Source organism: Ananas comosus, linkage group 10, assembly GCF_001540865.1.
Source record: "Ananas comosus cultivar F153 linkage group 10, ASM154086v1, whole genome shotgun sequence".
NCBI classification, from domain to species: domain Eukaryota; kingdom Viridiplantae; phylum Streptophyta; class Magnoliopsida; order Poales; family Bromeliaceae; genus Ananas; species Ananas comosus.
The window spans coordinates 3,396,344-3,417,122 of NC_033630.1; the positions used below are offsets into that span (position 1 = coordinate 3,396,344).

The window sequence follows — 20,779 nt, forward strand, 5'->3', positions numbered from 1 at the left end:
CAATAATTAGTTTAAAAGTTTTTAAATTTAAATTTTTAAATTTTTTTAAATAAATAAAAAGTTTGAAATTTAGGGGGTGAGCGTTCGCTACACCGAAGAAATGTTTGTCCCCGAACCGGCGCAGGTTAGCCGGAATATTCCATCGCGAGGGCTCGGTTTTGGCTTTTCCCGAAAACTATAAATACCTTTCTCCTCTTTCTCCTCCGCTCCTTGCCCTAAAAATCCCCACCCTATTTCCTCTCCCATCTCTCTCTCTCACTATCTCTCTCTCCGCCGCCCCCTTGTAAAAATCTCTCTCTAGGGTTTCCTCCTCCGCGATCTCCTCGATGGTGCGGAGATTAATGGTGTCCGATCGATCGATTTCGAAGGGACGATCGTGTTGGGTGGGGTTCGCTCGGTCGCGCGAAGGTAATCGCTCCAGATCGGGAGAGATCGTAGCGCCGTTCTAGGGTTTCCTAGGGTTTGGGGAGCGGTGTTGTAGGTGGTGGATGGATGCGGTGGAGTTGCCGCTTCCGACGAATCTCGTCGTCTCCAAGATACTTCCCGGAGACGGGTTCGTTCGGGAGGGGAAGGCCGAGGAGAGGGGCACCGATGGCGTAGATGCGCCGGGTTTTGGACGGCATAAGGAGTCCGGCTGCGGTCGGTCTTACGGCGGTATGGTTTTCCTCCCTGTGGAAGGTTGAAGTTTCAAATTTTGATGTGGTGTATTGGGCGTATTCTTTGATGGGTGTTGATAAATGGGTAAATTTATATGATGAAGGGAGAGGGATTCGCTGTGTCACATATATTAGGTTTTGTAGGTTTATGGCGCTTTGCGTAACAATATGGTTGAAGAAAAGATCAATTTGGACAAAGATTTAGGGTTTTATTGCACAGCCTTTCCTTGTTCTCATAATAAGATTTTTCTGATATTCTATGATTAATAGTGACTATCACTTTGCCTATTTCGTTTTATTATAGAAATGGATTATAGCTTCTAATCACACTTTCAGAAATGTCACTTACCTAGTTCTGATCCTCGAAGGTAGGCTTCAGCAGGGATTTGTAGAAGCTGTTCTATACTGTAACATGTTTTTGAACGAGGTGTCTTCTCTCATGACCTGAACCCTTTGCAGCTGAAGACTTTGAACATTGCACTAATTTCTTGATTTGGAGTTTCGTGCTTTTCTTTGATGAAGTCAATCCTGTATATGTATCGATGTGCTTGTTTTTTGCACTTGATATCCTTAATTCCGTCCTTCTATTAAGAAATGATATCTACCTAGGACCTATCTACTGATAAAGTTCTTTATGTTCACCTTATGTGTTCGGAAATTCTTGCTTCGTAGATAAATTAAGAGTTGATCGTATTTCTAATAGATGTGCGAAGAGCATTTAATTTGAATTAAGTTTAGATTCTAGACAAATAAACATACATCCAACATCTATATGCACAAGAATGTGACTCTGAATTTCAATTGTGAAGGTAATGGTAAGAATGATTATCTTCGGGAAGTGGATACAGTCGTCCTATCGCTTCCCAAGCATGATGGTAATGTGCCGAACAAGAAATCTGTGAAAAGGCTGAGCAGCTTCACATGTTCTAAGAGACCAAGAATAGATCATCAGGCAGGAAATTCTCTTAATGCTGGAACACATGATGATGAGACTACCTCTAAGGAACCTGGACCTGATTGGATTCATCGCATGTCTTCTGGTATAAAAAAACCCGTCTTACCATTTATAATTGCACACACTTTACATGTGTATCTGTTTCAATAAAAAATCCATTATTCCATTATTTGCATGCATATTAAGAAGCTCACAGTTGCTTCTTATCTAGATTTGTATTGCCATACTTTGCTAGTGCAGTGTTCTTCATTTTACTGGTCGAGTCATAGGCATCTTCTTACTTGTAGTACTTCTAAAATTCCATGTGTGCAGTTCTTTGTAGCTGATTTCAAGCTTTCAACTAATCAAGTTCGTACATAATCCAATCAAGAATGTTTTGGTGTGATGCTACTTTATTTATGAACTATTATCCTTCTTTGGGTTGTTATTTGAGTAACGCTCTCTCTTTACCAAAATATGGAACCAAAGTAATATTCCTTTCATTAAAATCTGTGTTTCATCTATATTTGACAATGAAGGAGCTGTATCTTGGTGTGTGTGATGCATATAATTTTAGGGGCACTGTTTAGTAGGTTTTGGCACTTTTAAGCTGTTAGTTCACTATTGCACATTTATACTGTTCGCTGCCTGTTTTTATCATTATTGTGCAGATAACAACCAATATATGGTTATTGGTCATACTATGAATGGTCTAAAAGCATGACGAAGTTTGCACTTTGCCATTCTGTTTGTACAACTATAAGGTTGACATGATTAGATCAGTTTCTGCAGCCATCGTTTTGGTCTATGAGATTAGGCTCTGTCCTATTAAAAATTATTTAGGTGGCTCTAGTTATTTTAGGTAAACAATATATTCCACATCAAAGAATTAAATGCATGTTGAAGACATCTGCTTTTAATAGCTTTGAAATACTTATGTTCTTTCAAGCATTATTCGATAGCCTGGTATAGAAGGTAAATGTTTTACTCGATTAAATGAACCTCATCTAATTATATTCAGAGAAATCGCGGTTGCTGAAACAGAAGCGTGGTCTTGATGGCAAGAGAGCTGATAAAAGGAATTTTAGAACTAGTGTCAGAGCTAAATATGATTGTTTTGCATCGAAGAGTGGTTTGGCTAATTGCGATTCCCCTTTTGGAGGAAATGGTGTTCTTGGTATGCAACAATATACAATCCTTACTATGTATTATCTTTTTTTATTTATTTTCTCTTAGTAATGCTCCTGTTTTTGGTATAATGCTATTTTGTGTGTTAATGCCTAAATCAATTTAGCAGTTATTGTTTGTAATTTTTTTTGGGGGGTTTAATTGCACCATTAGTTCCAAACCTTTATCCATTGTTTCACTTCGGGTCCCTAACCTTTTCTTTTGGCTATTAGATTTCCTAACATTTATATTTTGTTTCAATTAGGTCCCAACCATCCAAATCACATTAATTTCAATAAAATAAGCCACACCAACCCCAATAATGCCTTGCCGATCATAATCCGGTAGCCTCAGTCAATCTTAGCACCGACTTTTTCTAGTCTCTAAAAGAGTTTGATAGCACTCATGGCGCGACGTCGAGGATGTTGGATGAAGTGGGCATTGTGTGCAAGGTTGAGGTGGTCCTAGGTGCATAGGAGGACATTGAGGGTGATGAGATTGGGTTTGACACGACTGGCATGCATACAAGAGGAGACGTTAGGGACCAAAGTGAAAAAAATGGGAAAAGGTTAGGGACCATTAGTGCGATTAATTCTAAAGATTAACGATCTGATTACAAAAAATAAAAGATTGGGGATCAAATGAACTATAGGGTAAAGGTTGGGGACCTATGGTGCAATTAACCTTATTAATTATTATTATTATTATTTTTTATGATCTACACGCAAGAAATATATGTTTTGTGCCCTCTATCTTCTGGATGGATAGGCTCATCAATTAAGGTTACTGAATTAAGTATGATACTATATACTCCAATGTGCTATGTTTATATGTATTTAATATCATTTGCTAGTTTTCGCCTATATATTTATATTTGGACCTTCATTTTTTACGCTTAAGTCTGTATAGTAGTGATATATCTGTTGAATATATAAATATTAAAAACTCCGCCATCTGGTAGCTTAAACTTTTGGAGGACAACGGTTGTTTTATTCAATTTAACATAATATCAGAGCAAGAGGTCTTGAATTAATTCCCACCAAGCTCCTAGCATAATTAATATTTTTCCGTTTAATTCAAGTCCATATCTTGGGCCTATTAAAAAGCCTCGAACCCAAACGTGAGAGAGAGTGTTGATTATATAAATATTAAATACACTGTTCTCTAGTAGCTTAAGTTTTTGGAAAACAATGGTTGTTTCATTTAATTTAACAATATCTTTCTTATCCAGTTTTGCTATTTTATGAAATTAGCTCCTGCTGTTGTATAACAACATGACTGAAGCGAAAAGAGGGCAATGATTGAAATGAAACAATTTAGCCTGCAATCATGAAGATTCGAAAGAAATGAATGTTCTTTTTCCTTATCTTTTTTAAGTGTAAAGTGTTAGATAATCTTCCCTCCTGGAGTGAGATGGGGATTTGGACTAAAGCAATTGCCTAACCTATGGACTGAAAGCCCTTTAAATATAAAGTCTCTTTAGCTCTTCCCTTACCCTATACGTTGCTGCCTTGAATTGAAAAGAGCTTATAAAACATTTAGCTGTGAAACAGGTTGAGAACAAGATATATCTAAGGACTCCTTGAAAATCAAAATTTCAATGTAGGAAATATTTGTTTTTTAGGATCAAGTCAAATAGCCTCAACTTGGTTGGATTAACTATCAAACACAACTTGACAGAATCACTTTTTAGCTTATTGTGTCCATTCCATTAACTGTTAACAACTGACAGCTAATGAATCATAAATTCTACTAGAATTCCAATTTCCACTGGCGAAAATTACTCAAATATAAACATAGTTGAAGTGGTGTAAATCAAAAAAAGAGAAAATCCGTAGTATTTTAAAACTGCCTATAATTGAGGAGATCTCCATATATTTTTGCTCCTTTTCCACTTTTTATAGCAGAAGCTAAAAATTTCTATATTTTCCAGCCACCAGGTCGATATACTTCAAAGTTTTTCGTTCCCAGTTGTTGCTCTCTCTTGATATTATTGTTTTATCACATTTTTCATTTTTATGACATTTTGATTGATAGGTCGCTTAGTATTCTACTAGTTAGGTTAGCATTGTTGCTTTTCTTGATTAATTACTTCTTGATCATTTGATTTTCCACTTTGGGGTTTTCAGTTGATATTTTTGTTTTGCTGAACTGCAGTTTTTCCACTTTTTGATGTTCTCTTTCTTCTTTATATATTTGACTCCACTATGGGTCGGCCACTCCCAAACACGTATTCCACCTCTTTAAGGGATCAGATGCCTTCTTTGGTTTCTTTTCTTCAGGGAGGATGGCCTCGTTTAACTAAATCCTAAGCTATTTTCCTGCACATAGTATTTTATTAATAACTTTAGCTCCTCATGCACACAATGTTGAGGGTAGGTGCCCTTTATTGTATCCCATGTCCCTATCTTAGTCCTGCCATGGTGACAAATTATCAAGGAGAAAACCGAATCTGGCGACTTATTTTCTTTCCTCTTCAGTCCCATCCGATAATATTTTTATTATTAAGGGATATCATATGTTTGATTATTTTATAACCCTTTCAATATAAAGGATGTCTTTGCTCACTAAGTTTAATACAATATGTGCTATTTGCAATGATGCAGCACTTATGTTTCTTTGACATGTTATTTAGGAATGTGTAATTTCAAGGCAGACCTCAATGACATTACAAAAAATATGGAGGACCTTTCATTGGGTAAACTTCTTGATGGCAGTTATAGATATTCTCGTATGTGTCTCGATAAAGGAAAACGAGCGGTGAATATCAATGAGAATATTTTGGTATCTGTTAGGAAGGTTTGGTCTATCCTCTCTCTTCCTGGTGAAGTAGATAGCCCTTGCAACAGTAAAGACGTGGCATGCCTTTTTAGCCCTAATGCATCCTTGGGTAACATGCCGGACTGGGATAACAGGGAGAAAGATAGTAATGAAAAAATATCCTCCAGAAAGGTAAGTTTGACGTTTATTTCAATTTTTTTTTTTACAGATATTTTCATATATACCCTTGCAAAATTATCTATTTATCCTTGCAGTCCAATTTTCTATACATGCCATTTACAAACATATCTTCTTACATATACACCTTTGTACTTGCAAAAGGTCCCCTCTTTAGAAACCTTTTCTTACAAACCAAATTTCCCCGTGAATTGGATGGTTCTTCAATTTAAGGGCATTTTTGTGTGAAGTTGCACTTTTGAAAGTTGTATATGACATTTCAAATTTTAACAGGGATATAAGTATAAGGAGATGATTTTGCAGGAGTATATCTGTAAAAGTCTCCTTTTCTTATATGAATAAATTTCTCAACTTTGTCAAATTGCTTTGCAATTCAGGATTCTCCACAAGTGAACTTCAGTAACTCTGATCTTTATCAGCCTGCACATGTTCTAGATCGTTTAGCACTTCCACCACACCAGAATTTGGATTCTCTTCTATCAAGCTTAAGCTCGAACTCATCTCCATTTCAATCAACCACGAATAATACAACTTCTAATGGTGCTAGCTTGCCACCATTTCCTTGGTCATACTGTCATGGTGGAGCCCACAAACCTAGTCTTGATGCTGGTAAATTGGCACTGACAAGGAGTTGCTCACAGGGGAGATGGATTAGAATAGGAAGCAATTCCTTATCAATCAGGGAGGATCAAAGTAGTTTCTCAGAGTTGGATTTTAAAAAACTAGAACAGGGCGAAGATTCTTCAGCTCGTCAAAAAATAGCATTTCCAGAAGCATTTCTTTCAGATAGTAATAATTTAATGGATGGAGACTGTTCAAATAGCCAATTGAAATCTTGCGATAATGTGAATTCTTTCCTCGGATCATTGAAGTTGGAAGTAAGTTTGAATGTTCAGGAGGATGATCCATCGGATCTTGTAAAACGTACTATGCAAAATAACTACTTTGGAGCTGTCAAGAAAGAGCAGCTAGCAGAAAGCAAACATGATTGCTCTTGTAATAGTTCTTGTCCTTCTGAAAGTGTTGTTGGTGTCTCTCAGCAGAGTATGTGGCCTTTACCTGCCGCAAAGATTTTACCAGGTAATGCATACTAACTTCAGAAACAATGCGATGAATATGATGGTGTGAAAAAATGATACCATTTTTTCTTTATTCACTTCAACAAGTTATAATTTGGGTAAATTGTACCACTACGCCCCAAACTTTCAGCCAAGTTTCATTTTGGTCCTGTTAACTTTAAGGTTTGACCTTAGTGGTCGCTAAACTCTGAAAAGAGTTTTACTTTAGTCCTTCAATATATATGCCGTTAGAAGATAAATATCTGGACATCTATGTACCATGTATTTATGACTACTTTTCATAATATTAAGGATTGCAGTGTCAGTTGGCATGGTCTGGCACAGCTGGCTCATGCCGCTTGTGTCAATAAGCTCATGTTGCCCGTGCCTGGCGTGCCCTCCGGCATGCCTCATGCCTGTGGCATAGCAATCCTTGCATAATATATACTAACCCTACTGCCAACTGAGTTACAAATATTAAGTCCTTTGAATTGAAAAATGTGAGATGAATGAAGAAAAGGGTGAATTCATAGTGTACAAGCAAAGAGATGAACTAGATGTTAACAGAAATTTAATCTAAGGACTAGAATGAAACAATGTTAAAAGTTAGGGACTGGATTGAAACCTTATTAAAAGTTCAAGGTCTCGAATGTCGAAATCAAAAGTTTGAGGACCAAAATGAAACTTGAATCAAAGTTCAGGGACTAGTAGTGCAATTTACCCTTGTAATTCTGTACCCACGAGTAATATGGGCTTTTACCAGCTTGTTAAATTGAAATGCGCTACATGATAAGCCATTATTATGTGGCCCTGAAACAAGGTATTCTTCACCTTCTTACAGTAGTTACTTTAATTCATCTCTTCATATGCATTTCTGTTTCCAAGTGCTAGCATTAATTTCATCTGCTGCTTAATTGTTTTGCACTTAGTGAGAACTTCCCCCCTTCTTTCTTTCTCTCTGTTAACTTCCATAATCATATATTGTTTGTGAAATAGGAAATTCCCCAAGAGCCCTACATGCTGCCGACATACTATGGGAGATGGCTAACTGCTCCAACAGCACAAAATCTCAAAAGCATGACGGTGGGGGAATAAAATGGCCCAAAACACCTTCAGAGAAGACCATGAAGGCTCGTAAACCGTTGTCTTCATTTGATAAATCAGAGACTTCATCCCTTGCATCGCCATCCCACGATTCTATTAGAAGCACATTCCTCCTGTCCCCGAAGCATAAGCTAAGCAATCGGAAAAATGACTTTGGTCCAACGAATAATTCTGGTAGAGGCCCCGTTAGGTGGTCGTCATCGCCCATCGAAGGAAATTCATCCCCTCTCAAGTTGGAAAAGGATCAAACGCTTAATATGCGACAGCTATGCAGTGATTCTGTTAGGCCTTCGAATTTGATGTTATTACATGAACGCATGGAAAGGAGTTATGAGAATCAGCAGAAGCTGAGGAAAGCGAAGCTAACGGCGCCTTCATTTGGGTTTGGGACAAATTATGGCGGCGAGTGGAGCAGGGCAAAGAACAGAAGAGTTTGATGGCAAGCCTGCAATTTAGACGTCAAAGCAGCTGGATGAATTGGTCTGAAGTATGTACATTGGTTGAGGTTAAACCTAGGTCAAGATTTGTATTCATCAGGTGAGAGGATATGCAGTAGCCTGACAATTGGTTTGATGAGAGGGAGGGGTATTCTCAATGGATGGAATTAGTGGGTTGATTTGGTGGGCTTTGTGTATTATTACTTGCAAAAGCTGTTGTTTTGTAATTTGTGTATCTGCGCTTTTAATTCCCTTGCACAGCTCTCTTTCTCTCACTTCTTTTCTCTGCTTTTTTTTTTTTTTTTTTTTTTTCGCACTGGCCGTATTCTCCAATTCTGGTTTTTGAGGGGGCCTCGTGATCTCTTTGGGATACTAAAAAATAAAAAAAAAAAGGAAAGAAAAGAAAAGAAGGAAAAAAAACAAAAGGAAACTGCTCAAGTTTGATTTTGGCTTTGTTCTACCCACAGTTGCTTTGGGCACAGTTGCTTTGGGTGCAGACTTTTGGGTGGGTTCTTGAGATCTTGGCACAATGCGGTAGGAGGGTCTCCTCTTCTTCTTCTTCTTCTTTTCTTTCTAAAAACTTGGGTGTGTTTTTTAATGATGAATTTAAAGACCCAGTTGGGTGGTTTCCTTCTTTGAGTGGTTGTTCTTCTTGTTATTGTTTGTTTTTGAGATCTTGGTTTTGTTGTGGGCTTCTTGATTCCCTGGCATTGCATCTGGATTGAACCTATGCAAGCTCTTCTGTGAGTGCATATTGTGATACTAAAACCCTCTGCCGACAACGCGCTCTGGGCCACCAGCGCCAGGGTGGAGCGGCGCCCCGGCCACGGCACCGCAAGCGCTGCCGCGTGGGAATAGGGGGAGCCTCGCGCAAGGGAGGTGGGTCGTCTTTGGATTTCGGTGCTCTGATGTGCCAATTTCGGCACCCCGACACGATGCACGCAGTGGAGAGGCTTGAGGTGGCGAGGGTAGTTGCCATAAAAGGTCCGACACGATGCACGCGGTGGAGAGGCTTGAGGTGGCGAGGGTAGTTGCCATAAAAGGTATAGTACAACGAGGGTGGTCGCTATGAAAAGAGAGTGCAATTTTTTAAAAAATATATTAATTTTTGTTGAAAAAGTATAATTTTTGTTTCAAATAGTATAATTTTTATTTCAAAAGATACAACTTTCGTCTCAAACAGTATAATTTTTTTATGAAATAGTACAATTTATTTTAAGAGTGCAACCTTCTTCTTCTTTCCTTTTTTTTTCCTAATTTTTGACCCTTCATGTAATAGCGACGATATATAATAGGTTTTAAAGAAAAAAAATATCTTTGTATTATTTTTTTTATTCTCTGTATCTTTTTCGCGCCTTTGAGATGAGCGCGTCTTCGTCCTCAGTCTCACAGGCGGAGAGCACTTTCTCGAACACGACCTCATGACCTCCGTTCGGGCAGGCGATAGAGGAGGTCAATTTTCTAAAAATCCAGACCGAATTTGTAAAATCTAAAATAATAACCTACTTTTCTGGATTTGTAAAATCTAAAATAATAACCTACTTTTGCAAAATCTCAAAACTAATAAATATTATATGCAATTGAACATTTCTTAGACCGTGTTCCATACTCGTAAAACTCCTCAGTCAACAAACCAAGCTATTCTTAAAGATAAATAAATAAATAAACAAAGATAAATAAATCGTACAAACTCCGTTAACGACGTACATATAATGTCATAATGATATAAACACACACATACTTCACCACCGTAGAGGCAATTCAACAAACACCTATCTAGCACTCTCCCGCAACAATGGCAGAGAAACCCCAACCCCACCCCGACTCCTCCGCCATCGTCGTCCCCGACGAGGAGGCTGCGGCGCGGCGGCCGTACCTCCGCAGGCACCGCGCCCTCCTCCTCTGCTGCGGCTGCTCCGCCGCCGCCGCCGTGCTCCTCGGCGCCGCCGCGCTCGTCCTCGCGCTCACCCTCTTCAAGCTCAAGGACCCCGTCCTCGCCATGGACTCCGCCGAGATCTCCGCCCACGGCCGGCTCCTCACCGTCGCCGTCTCGGTCTCGAACCCCAACGTCGCCCCGCTTCGATTCGACGGCGCGGTCACGCGATTCTACGGCGGCGCGGGGGCGAGGTCGGTGGGTGCGGCGTCCGCGCCCGGGGGCGAGGTGGGGGCGCGGCGGAGCTCGACGGCGAGCGCCTCCGCGGCGGTGGCCGTGGCAGGCGACGGAGAGGCGGAGTCGGAGGAGGTGATCGCGAGCTACACGGAGGTGAGGGGGAGCGTGGAGTTGCTAGGGTTCTTGAGGCGCGACGTGGACGTGACGCTGCGGTGCCTCTTGGCTTTGGATTTCGCGCCGGGGGAGGAAAAGGTCGAGATCAGGGCGTGTTGGTGAATGAAAACGTGAGTTAATTAACGACGCTTCGTTTAAAAAATCCCCCCAAAAATAATAAAATAAAATAAAAAGATTTTTATCTTAAAAAAATAATATTTTCTAGACAAATTATATTTATTATTAAGTTTTACGATCTAATTCTATTGTTGTAAAAGCCCTATGATATGTCATATTACCTCCATATTAGCAATATCTATTTAATTAATTAGCTAAACTAAATTGTGAAATTTAATTACAATAATTTAGAAAATTTAAGACAGAAACTACAACAAAATAAAGTTTGAGAACCAAAAATATAATTTAGCTTGAATTGAGAAAAAATTACTTTTGTGTAAACTCACTTTCTTTCTCTGTTTCTTTTTTTTTTTTTTTAAACATGCAAACAGAGCGTAAGGTTCATAAGATTGCGTGGGCTTGGATCGTCTGGTTGTTTCCCAGGATGTGTGTAACAATTTCTTCTTCTTTGTTTTTTGGAAAGAGAAATGTATGTAACAATTTAAAGAGTATTTATGGTGTGCAAATATAAGTGAGCTCACATGTTTTTATATTATTAAATCATTGTAAACTTAGCACTATAATAAAAACGGTCTATAGCGACACTTTTAAATATAGCTACATGTCAAAAAAATGCTGCTAGCTAAAATTACCGATACTTTTAAAAAGTGTTGCTATATGTGGGGTCGTTAGGTATATAGTGACAGTTAAAAAGTGTCGCTATAACCTAAAAGAGTGCTGCTAATTTACCAACACTTATTTAAGCATTTAGTAACCGCCGAAACTCTATCTCGTTGGCTGCGGTGGCGGAGGAGGACGACAGGAAAGACTCTTTGTCTAGAATTTCAGTGAATTGAGTGAAGAGAGAAGAAAAGATGGTAATTGATTTTTCTTTTTTTTTTTCTTTTCTGTTTGTAATCGGGCCAAATGGACTGGGTGTGGTGGGTTGAGTAGAATAATCTTTTATTTTTGGTTGGATTGGGCTTTATATTTAGGTATTAGTAGATATTTTTTTAAGTTTTAACATAAATGGGACACTTACTCAAAAGTGTCCCAAAAATGTGTCCCTATAACCTAATTCTGTTGTAGTGTAGGACTGATAAGCTAGCTAGGATCAGTTGATTTTTGATCCTCACAAGATCATGGCTGCCACAATTTATTAGAATTATGTATGTCATTTGCCAGATGATTTATCTTATTTCAAGAAAACTTTAGAGATTAGTATACTTTTCAAGTGACTTGATCATACTTCCTATATACTAAATATTATTTTTTAGTAAATAAAGTAAATATATCGAATAAACTATTTATATTATCCAAATAAGTTTTAAGATATTATATAAGACCAGAAGCTATTCAAGATCACAAATAGTAAACGAAGTTTGGTAAAAATGTAAAAATTTTATCTTAACTATCATCAATTTAGATTTGACTATCTAATCATTAAAGAATAAAGATATATGTTGATATTACTAACATGACTTTTTAATTTATTTGATTAATTTGAGCCAATATGTAACTCTGTAACATTAAAAGTTGAATCTATCGTTTATCTTTACGGATTTAATTAGTATATTTCATATAATTTACGTAACTATAAATTTAATTATTAAGTAGGTAATAGATTAAATTTTATATCCGAAGAGCTATCAAATTAATTGAATGAAACAAATTAAAAGTTAGGATACTAAAATCAAAATTTAAAAATTTGATAGTCGAATTAAAATAGTCTACATGTAATATAAGTTTTATATATAAGTTTTAATATATAGTATTACGCTAACATACTCCCCCTCTCTATATATGTTTCTCATTCATGCGATAACAAAATAAATTTACTATGGCACATATTAATATTAAGATCATATCATGCGAGAATATTATGATAAATTTAAAATACACGGATTAACAAACCCCACAATTTAGCCACACTCTCCTCAAATATATTGAATTTCAATTATCATTTTCTTTTGATTGAAATGCCTAGAAGCTTTTAATCCAACTAAATAAATAAAATAATTGTTTCAAAATAGTAGAACTTTTATAATAGGTTCTGGTGACAATGTTTGATCGGATTTAGTAAAATTACTTAAATTCTATTCCAAAAGGTTCGAGAAACTTCCACTTAATACATAATGGTTCCTAACATGTAGGAGAACAATCTCCTAAGCAAAAAAGGGAAAAAAGAAAAGAAAAGAAAAGAAAAAAAAAAACTACGTATACCTACGTACGTACGTAGCTATCCATGCAAGCTACGTACGTACGTTCATGCAACAATATGATCAAAAGTTCACAACCATCATTAAAAGAACAAAAACAGAAACAAAACAAAAAGTTTTAAGTGGAAGAAGAAGAAGAAGAAGGAGAAGGAGAAGAGAAATAGCTAATTAACTAATCCTCGCAATAAAATCCAGAGTAAGGCTGGCCGTCGTAGCCGGCGTTACGACAATCCGTATCGCATCTCTTCGCGCACTCCTCCTTGGTGCCGAGTTTGTGCAGCATGCAGCCGTCCTTGAAGCACGGGCAGAAGCATTGGTACGGCTTCTCCGCATTGTCGTCATCTTCGTCGGAGCCCATGGAGCTTGTTACAAGCAGGGACAATAGCATTAGGGTGAACAAAAGCTTTGTCATGTTGAGAGCCATGCTATTTTACCTTTTCTTTTCTTTTTTTTGTGTGGGGTTGGGGGGGGTGCTTGTGTTAGGATGTTTATGTGTGAAGCGATTTATTTGAGTGAGGGAGAGAGAGAGAGAGAGAGAGAATTTATACGAGTAGGGGAGGAGAGAGGGTGGTAGGGAACAAATTGCGGGTGAGTTGTGTGAATTGTGGCTTTTTTTAGAACCATTAGTTTTGGGAGTGGAGAGGATTCAAACTCGTTTGTGGATAAAGAGTGGGAGACCATGAAATGAATTGTGGGGTTTAGAGTTGGAGTTAGACATATTAGCTTAAAGAGACCAGTATTCTAATTAATCTGTGGCAGAAGAAAAAGTTAGGTCGATGCATGTTCTAAATGATAAGAAATTTGGTTTAGTCGAGTCACAGTCGAAATCCGTAGGCGTTATATCTGTACGCTTTAAGTAAATTAGTTGTATCTTTCTAATAACTCAAGAATTAATAATTAGCGCCAACAATCCTACGGTTATAATTAGATCGAGAGATAGAAGAAGCAAAATAATGTGACACCAAAAAAAACAAAAACACACAAGTTAAAAGGATAGAAGCAAAATAAGTAGATCAAAGCCTATGAAACAACGCGCACAAGGCCCAGGGCCAATACTGGGCTTAAAACAACCAGACAAATAAGAAAAAGGAAAAAAAAAGCATTAAATTTATCTTAACTATTGCATATTTTTAAATGGAGATCTAAACTTCAACTTTAATTTTATTTATTTGACTATAATGTGATTTTGAAATATACAGGTGCCTACACTTCGAAAATTGATTTGTGACATTTTGATGAAATATTTCGAAATCTAGCTCTAAAGTTTGAGCTTATCTTTTCGTACATGAGGGTTTATCTCAGTTAATGTTCAGATCGAGCTATTATGGTGACACTTCTTAAGCCATGTTTGGAAAAACATTATCTAAACACATCCACTATATATACATTTTCTCAAGTCATGTTTGGAAAAGTACCCTATAACATATTTTTTGGGTAGTAGTTTCAATTATAAACTGAAATTAAAACTATATTTATTATAAAATATGATAAGAAATATTGTTGGACAAAAAAAAAAAATCTCGCAGGATGCTTTTATTATGGGTGTTCCACTAATCATTTTAAAGCATTAGAGAAGAAAATCTCAAAAGAGCCTTTACATTTTGATAAAAACATACAAAATTTATTGAAACTGTGAACCATTTTGGTTCTACTATTTGAACTTTCAGAAATTTGATTGTATTATTTGATCTTTCAATTTATTTGATTTGAGTCAATCAATGATATTTGACTTCAAATTTTAAGTTAATTGCTTATTTTAATGAATTTATAATTGTGAGAATNTAAAATTATTCAAAGGATAAAAAAATAGAAAATTTATCTGTACTACCAATCATTTTGAGTTTTCCACCTAATTTTTTCAAAAAAATTTGATTTTATTATTCGATCTTTCAATTTATTTGATTTGAGTCAATCAATGATATTTGACTTCAAATTTTAAGTTAATTGCTTATTTTAATGAATTTATAATTGTGAGAATTGTATGAAATTTATAACTTAACCTGTAAAAATAAATAAGCATTTAATTTTAAATTTAAAGTGTTATTGACGGATTCAAATCAAATAAATTTAAAAGTAGAGTAATAAAATTAAACTTTTAAAGATAGGATAGTCAAATCAAAATAATTCATAATTAAGATAAACCACAATTCACACAACTCACCTACATTTTGTTCTACCTGTATGTAATGTAAAACTTATATCCACCTAATAGTTTAAACGTTTTGATTGGATTTAATCTCGTTAACATGGCACCAGAAACAAAACACAAGCCAAAATAAAAGAGAAAAAAAAAAATCAACTATATATATCCTGGGAAAAGCTTCAATTTTGAAATCAACTTAAAAACAACCAAGCTTTGTCACTGAAACATAAGTTTCTCTTTTCACGATAAAAAAACAAAATAAAATAAAAAGAAAGTTACTTTAGTTCAAGGCATTACTTTGTACTCAACCAGTTATATCTAGAGGGTCTGCATATCAATTAATACCTTTTAATTAAACTCTCATAAAGTTTCTTAATTAATATTAAACGATATGATCAATTAAATTAATTAATCAATATTGGTTTTAAATTTATATGTTGTTCTCCATACATGTTTCTTCTATTTTACATCCCTACATCTCTTAGGGGCTGTTTGGTTATATGTAATTATAAATACAGTGTAGTTAAAGATGCATGCAGTTGGAAATACAGCAATTACAACTATATGAATCATATTTGGTTGGATGTAGTAGAAAATGCTGCAAGTATAAATAATTTATTTGGTTGCATGCAGCTGAGAAATAATTTTTAAAATTTTATTATTTTATATATATGATGGTAAGATTACCTCCAATATAAAAAAGAAAAATAATTTTTGTTTAAAAAATATTGAGGAGGTAAGTATACCTTTTATTTAAAGTTACTCTCTCCAATTGCTGTACTTGAAATTGCGGTCAATTTGGGCGTAGTTCGAACTACTGTAATTGGGCCTCCTCTGCAGTTCCTACTGTAGCCGTTGGAGTTAAATAAATCAAACCAAACATGAAATTTGCATTTACATGCAGTTACAACTGCAGTACAGTTACAACTACATGCAACCAAACGGCTCCTTAATGTAACTTAGCTTATTAGTCGTGTTTATCGATTCAAATGTTCATGCATGCACTAGACATTTTCTGATAATTAGATTAAACTAATTAATCACCTTTTTTTTTTTTTTTCCTTTTCGTCACTTGTTTTTCTCTCGTTTTCCAACGATTCAAATGTTCATGCACTATAAATCTCGGGAGAAGATTACACTAATTAATCACATATTCACATGTATGTTATGTCCCCCATGTATCGCAAGTCTAGTAATTTCTTTAGCATAAGTTTTTTTGATGGGAACAGATCGAATTAATTTACTAGAACTCGAGATCCATAGATTCGTGTCTATACGCTTTAAGTGAATCGATTGTATATATCTTTTTAATAGCTCGAGCTTGAGATCCGTAGATGCTGTATTTGTATGCTTTAAGTGAATTGGTTTTATTTTTTTTTAATAGCTCAATCTTTTTGAATTTTTATGGCTAGCGTCAACGATCCAACAAGTGGTATCAGAGCCTTCATGGTTAGCACCAACGATCCGACAAGCAATATTAGAGTCAGAAGTCATAAATTCGATTTTTGTATGCTGCAAATTTATACAAATATAGGGGAGAAGGAGATTGTTGGTTTCAAAGGACCAGCATTTTGTCATATGGCAAGAGGTCAAATTGGGCTAAATCATGTTCGAAGTGGCGAGAGGCTGGTTGGGCTATAGAGATTCGAGAGCACGGTATCTATATACATCATAATTGAAACGTTGTACGCTTTAATTGAATAGTTGTATCTTTCTAACAGTTTGATCTTTTGGAATTAATGGTTAACACCAACGATACGACAACTACCGTTACAGATTATTAATATACCGACTGTTATAATGTAAAAAATTTTAATTGGCCTATGTGTGCAGTCAAAAGAGTCTCACAAATTTGTGAACATATTTTTGTGTATAGAACGACCGACTAGACGTACGCGTGAAGCCCAACTCATTTTTCCTAAAAATTTAATGCATGATTCAACATATAGTGAGATAACTTACTTGAGTGGAGTGAGCAATGATTTAAAACCAAGACCAAATCAGACAGTTAAACTGCTCTTATCATGATCCAATCTATAAAGCGGTTCAATTCAACTTTTTTGAATCGAGGTAGCTCAAATAATCGCGTTGAACTATTTGAACAAGCAGTTCAATAAACAAATAGATGAGCCGGTCCTGTTCTAATCAAATCAGATTTTTTTTTTTAACCAAGTTAATGTCCAACGGCTTAAAATCGACTTAGCTGATTTTATTTTTTATTAGCACATATTAGCCTTGTAAAAAGTAGAATTTAAAAACTAATATCTACTTAATTTAGTTTAGAAATCAATGTTTTCTAATTAAATATGATACAAAAGTAATAATATATAAATTTATTTATATAATATAATTAAAAATAATAATTAAATACTTATGACGTCATACTGATGTCACTGGTTCAACCAGTGATTGTGGTTAAACCACTGGTTGAACCGGTGATCATCGACATAGTAATATTTTTGGGTCGCTGTTTGATTCTATTTTTAAAACACTGATAGCAAGTTTCTTGATCAACTTATCTATTGTAGCCTTCCAGTGAATCGAAAGCATTGGGAGTCACAACCAATAACAAATAGATACATAAATGAATAAAAAATAATGATAATATTTTAAATACTCTTTTACCAGCCATTAATTTTTGGTTAAACTTCAAATACCTCTGTATGGTTTCACACTTTCTCACTTTAGTACTCTGTGATTTAAAGTGTATCAAATTAGCCCCTGTGGTTTTGCACTTTCTCATTTTAGTACCCTATGGTTTAAAGTATATCAAGTTATTACCATATGATTTTTTTTCTTTTTATTATTCATTTCACTAATTTTTTTCGCTAAATCAGTGACAAAGTTAAAATTAAAGGATACAAAAGTGAATATTTGATAAACCTAGGTAGAGTATCTGAAGTTTTTTGTATATAATTTAACGAAATATTAACGGAGGAAAAAAATCAGTGACAAAATTAAAACTAAAGGGTACCAAAATAAATATTCGATAAACCTAGGTAGCGTATCCGAAATTTTTTGTATATAATTTAACGAAATATTAACAGAGGAGCCGATGAAAAGAGAAAAATGAAACCACATGGTACTAAATTGATGCATTTTAAATGAGAGGGTACTAAAGTAAGAAAGTGCGAAACCACGGGGTACTAAATTGATATACTTTAAATCATATGGCACTAAAGTGAAAAAATGCAAAACCACGGGGGTGGTATTTGAAGTTTTTCCTTAATTTTTATAAAAAATTGCATAATTTAATAGATTAGTTTAAAATTCTTTTTTTTTTAACTCTAATAAGTTAAAGGCTTATAGTAAACTTATCATTGGAAAAGTATTTTTTGTAAGTTATCAAATTTTCTAAAGAAAAAAAATTAATCAACTAAAATAATATATCTTACACATTATACAGAATTAACAAATCATGCCATAAGCTATAAAATTAAAAGCTATATTCAAAAAAAAAAAAACGATTAATATTTTGCCTTACAACTACAAGATATAGCTTAGGGTAAATTCATCATTTTATTAATTTAACTAGTGTTTAACTCTCTTTTAATTTATATGCTTAGAATATATATATTTAAAATTTTGAAGGGATATTTGTAAAATTTCAAAACTATACAAGGATATTTTTCGAATTACTCCCTAAAAAATATAACATAAATTTTTGAATCCACTTTTGTAAATTTCCAACCTTTTTTTTATAGAATTCGAATTTCGTTATAGTAAAATCATTTAACTTCCTGGGCTTCTAACACTAGTATGATGTTTCGTTTTTCGAAAAATATTTTGAAAAATTAGTTTCTGGCTAGAAAAGTATTTTTTTGATTCATTTGGTTTCTCTAAAAAAAACAAATTTCATAAAAAAAATTGTAACTTCTTTTTTCAATTTTTTTAAACAATCAAATTTGAAATATATATATATATATATATATATATATATATATATATATATATACTATATTATAATATACTAGGCTACTATACATATCTATAGTACGAGCTCCGGTACTATAGTTGTTGGTTTTCAATCTTAGAGCGTTCAAATCAACGATCCACACCGTTAAAACTGATCTAGGGTATTTAAAGTTTCTAGAAATAAAATTTTATATTTTTTGGATTATAGTTTATTTTATGATCAACTATTTCAAAATTAATCATTCAATGGCTATTATGACGAGTTTCGAGTTTAACGGTGTAGAAGAATCTAAATTTCTTCAAATTTTGATAGAAAATACTTTAAACTATATAGATTAAGGTTAACATTCTTGATCTTGAATTTAAAAGTGTCATGCTCAAATTTTAAAGATTATTCAATTTCCACCGTCCATTTTGATATAATTTATTTACTAAGTAAACGATATAAAAAAAAACTAAAATTTTATTCCTAAGAAATTCATATACCCTAAATCATATTTAACGGTGTGGATCGTTGATTTGAACGCCCTAAGATCGAAAATAAACACTATAGTACCAGAGCTTGGTACTATAGATAGTATAGTAGCCTAATTATATATATATTTTACCTCTTAAACCCTTTTTCCACTAATATATTCATTTAAAATTACAATTTGTGTAGCTAGTGGTTTAGTCCACTAAAGACAAAGTGTAGATATTATCGCATTATTATTATTATTATTATTATTATTATTATTATTATTATTATTATTCAATTGATTTTGGAATGATTAGTAGTAGTGGGTGTCGCTCTCACGCCCATGCTGGGTAACCACCAACAAATCTCCTCCGTCTAATTCGATCCTACTTTTATTAATTAAAGCCTAAATTACACAAAACACCCTATAAATATTTTTTTTAATTTTTTCTTTTTCATCGACTGTCCCTATAACAAGTGACAAAGGGTTTAGTGATTGATACTCGAGTTTCAAGATCGAATCCTAATTGATTCACATTTTTAGCTAAGTTTATTTCTAAATAAAATAAACGAAGCGGATAACTTCCTATCTATCTCTTAAAAAAAAAATTCCGCTTTGATTTTTAAAAAATCTATATTTTATCTCTCAAAATTTGAAGTTGTTGTATTTATTCCCTTCAGTAGGGTTTTCGTCGCTAATCCGTCTATTTCTTATAATTTATAATAAAAATAATTTTGAAACTAATATAAATATGCTAAAAATTAATTTTCACCTTCTCCATTAAGGTCGCAACTTTATAAAAATATTTTTAAAATTTTAAAGGGAAAACATATAAGTTTTTAAAAATTAGAAGAGAAAAATAAAAAAAATAAATATTTAAATTTTATTTATTTTTATTTTTATTTTTAAAATTTTAAAGGGAAAACATATAAGTTTTTAAAAATTAGAAGAGAAAAATAAAAAAAATAAATATTTACAATAAAGTTTTTTGTATTTTAGCCTTTATCATATTCTCGTGCATCTCTCTTTTGTGTAAAAAATAAAAATAAAAATAAATAAAATTTATGTGAATTATGAACTAATTTGAATCAGCTACTCAATCATTCAAAATTTTAATTTTGCTATTTACTATTTTTTTTATTTAAGTCGGTCACAATTTATAGTTGTAATAATTGTATGATATATACTAAATGAATATGTAAAAATAAACAACGCAGTTAAACTTTAAAGTCAAAATATTATTAACCAATTCAAACCAAACAAATTGAAAAGTTTGACAGTAAAATTAAAATGATCCATAATCCAGATAAATTTCGTACTCCTAATAGCACACAAGTCTCATTATAATAT

General features: G+C 34.1%; 1 protein-coding gene across 1 annotated transcript; it reads left to right on the forward strand.

Annotated features, from left to right (window-relative positions):
- Positions 206–8,589, forward strand: LOC109716372. Its single transcript, XM_020241776.1, has 6 exons — positions 206–654; positions 1,466–1,696; positions 2,612–2,767; positions 5,393–5,709; positions 6,093–6,795; positions 7,770–8,589. Exons 1-6 carry the CDS (start codon positions 489–491, stop codon positions 8,312–8,314), a joined length of 2,118 nt encoding a protein of 705 aa, XP_020097365.1. The 5' UTR covers positions 206–488; the 3' UTR covers positions 8,315–8,589.

Coding starts and splice junctions, on each gene's coding strand:
- LOC109716372 (XM_020241776.1), top strand. CDS start 489: ATGGATGCGGTGGAGTTGCCGCTTCCGACGAATCTCGTCGTCTCCAAG. Junction 1,697..2,611: donor GATTCATCGCATGTCTTCTG/GTATAAAAAAAC, acceptor AATTATATTCAG/AGAAATCGCGGTTGCTGAAA. Junction 6,796..7,769: donor TGCCGCAAAGATTTTACCAG/GTAATGCATACT, acceptor TTTGTGAAATAG/GAAATTCCCCAAGAGCCCTA.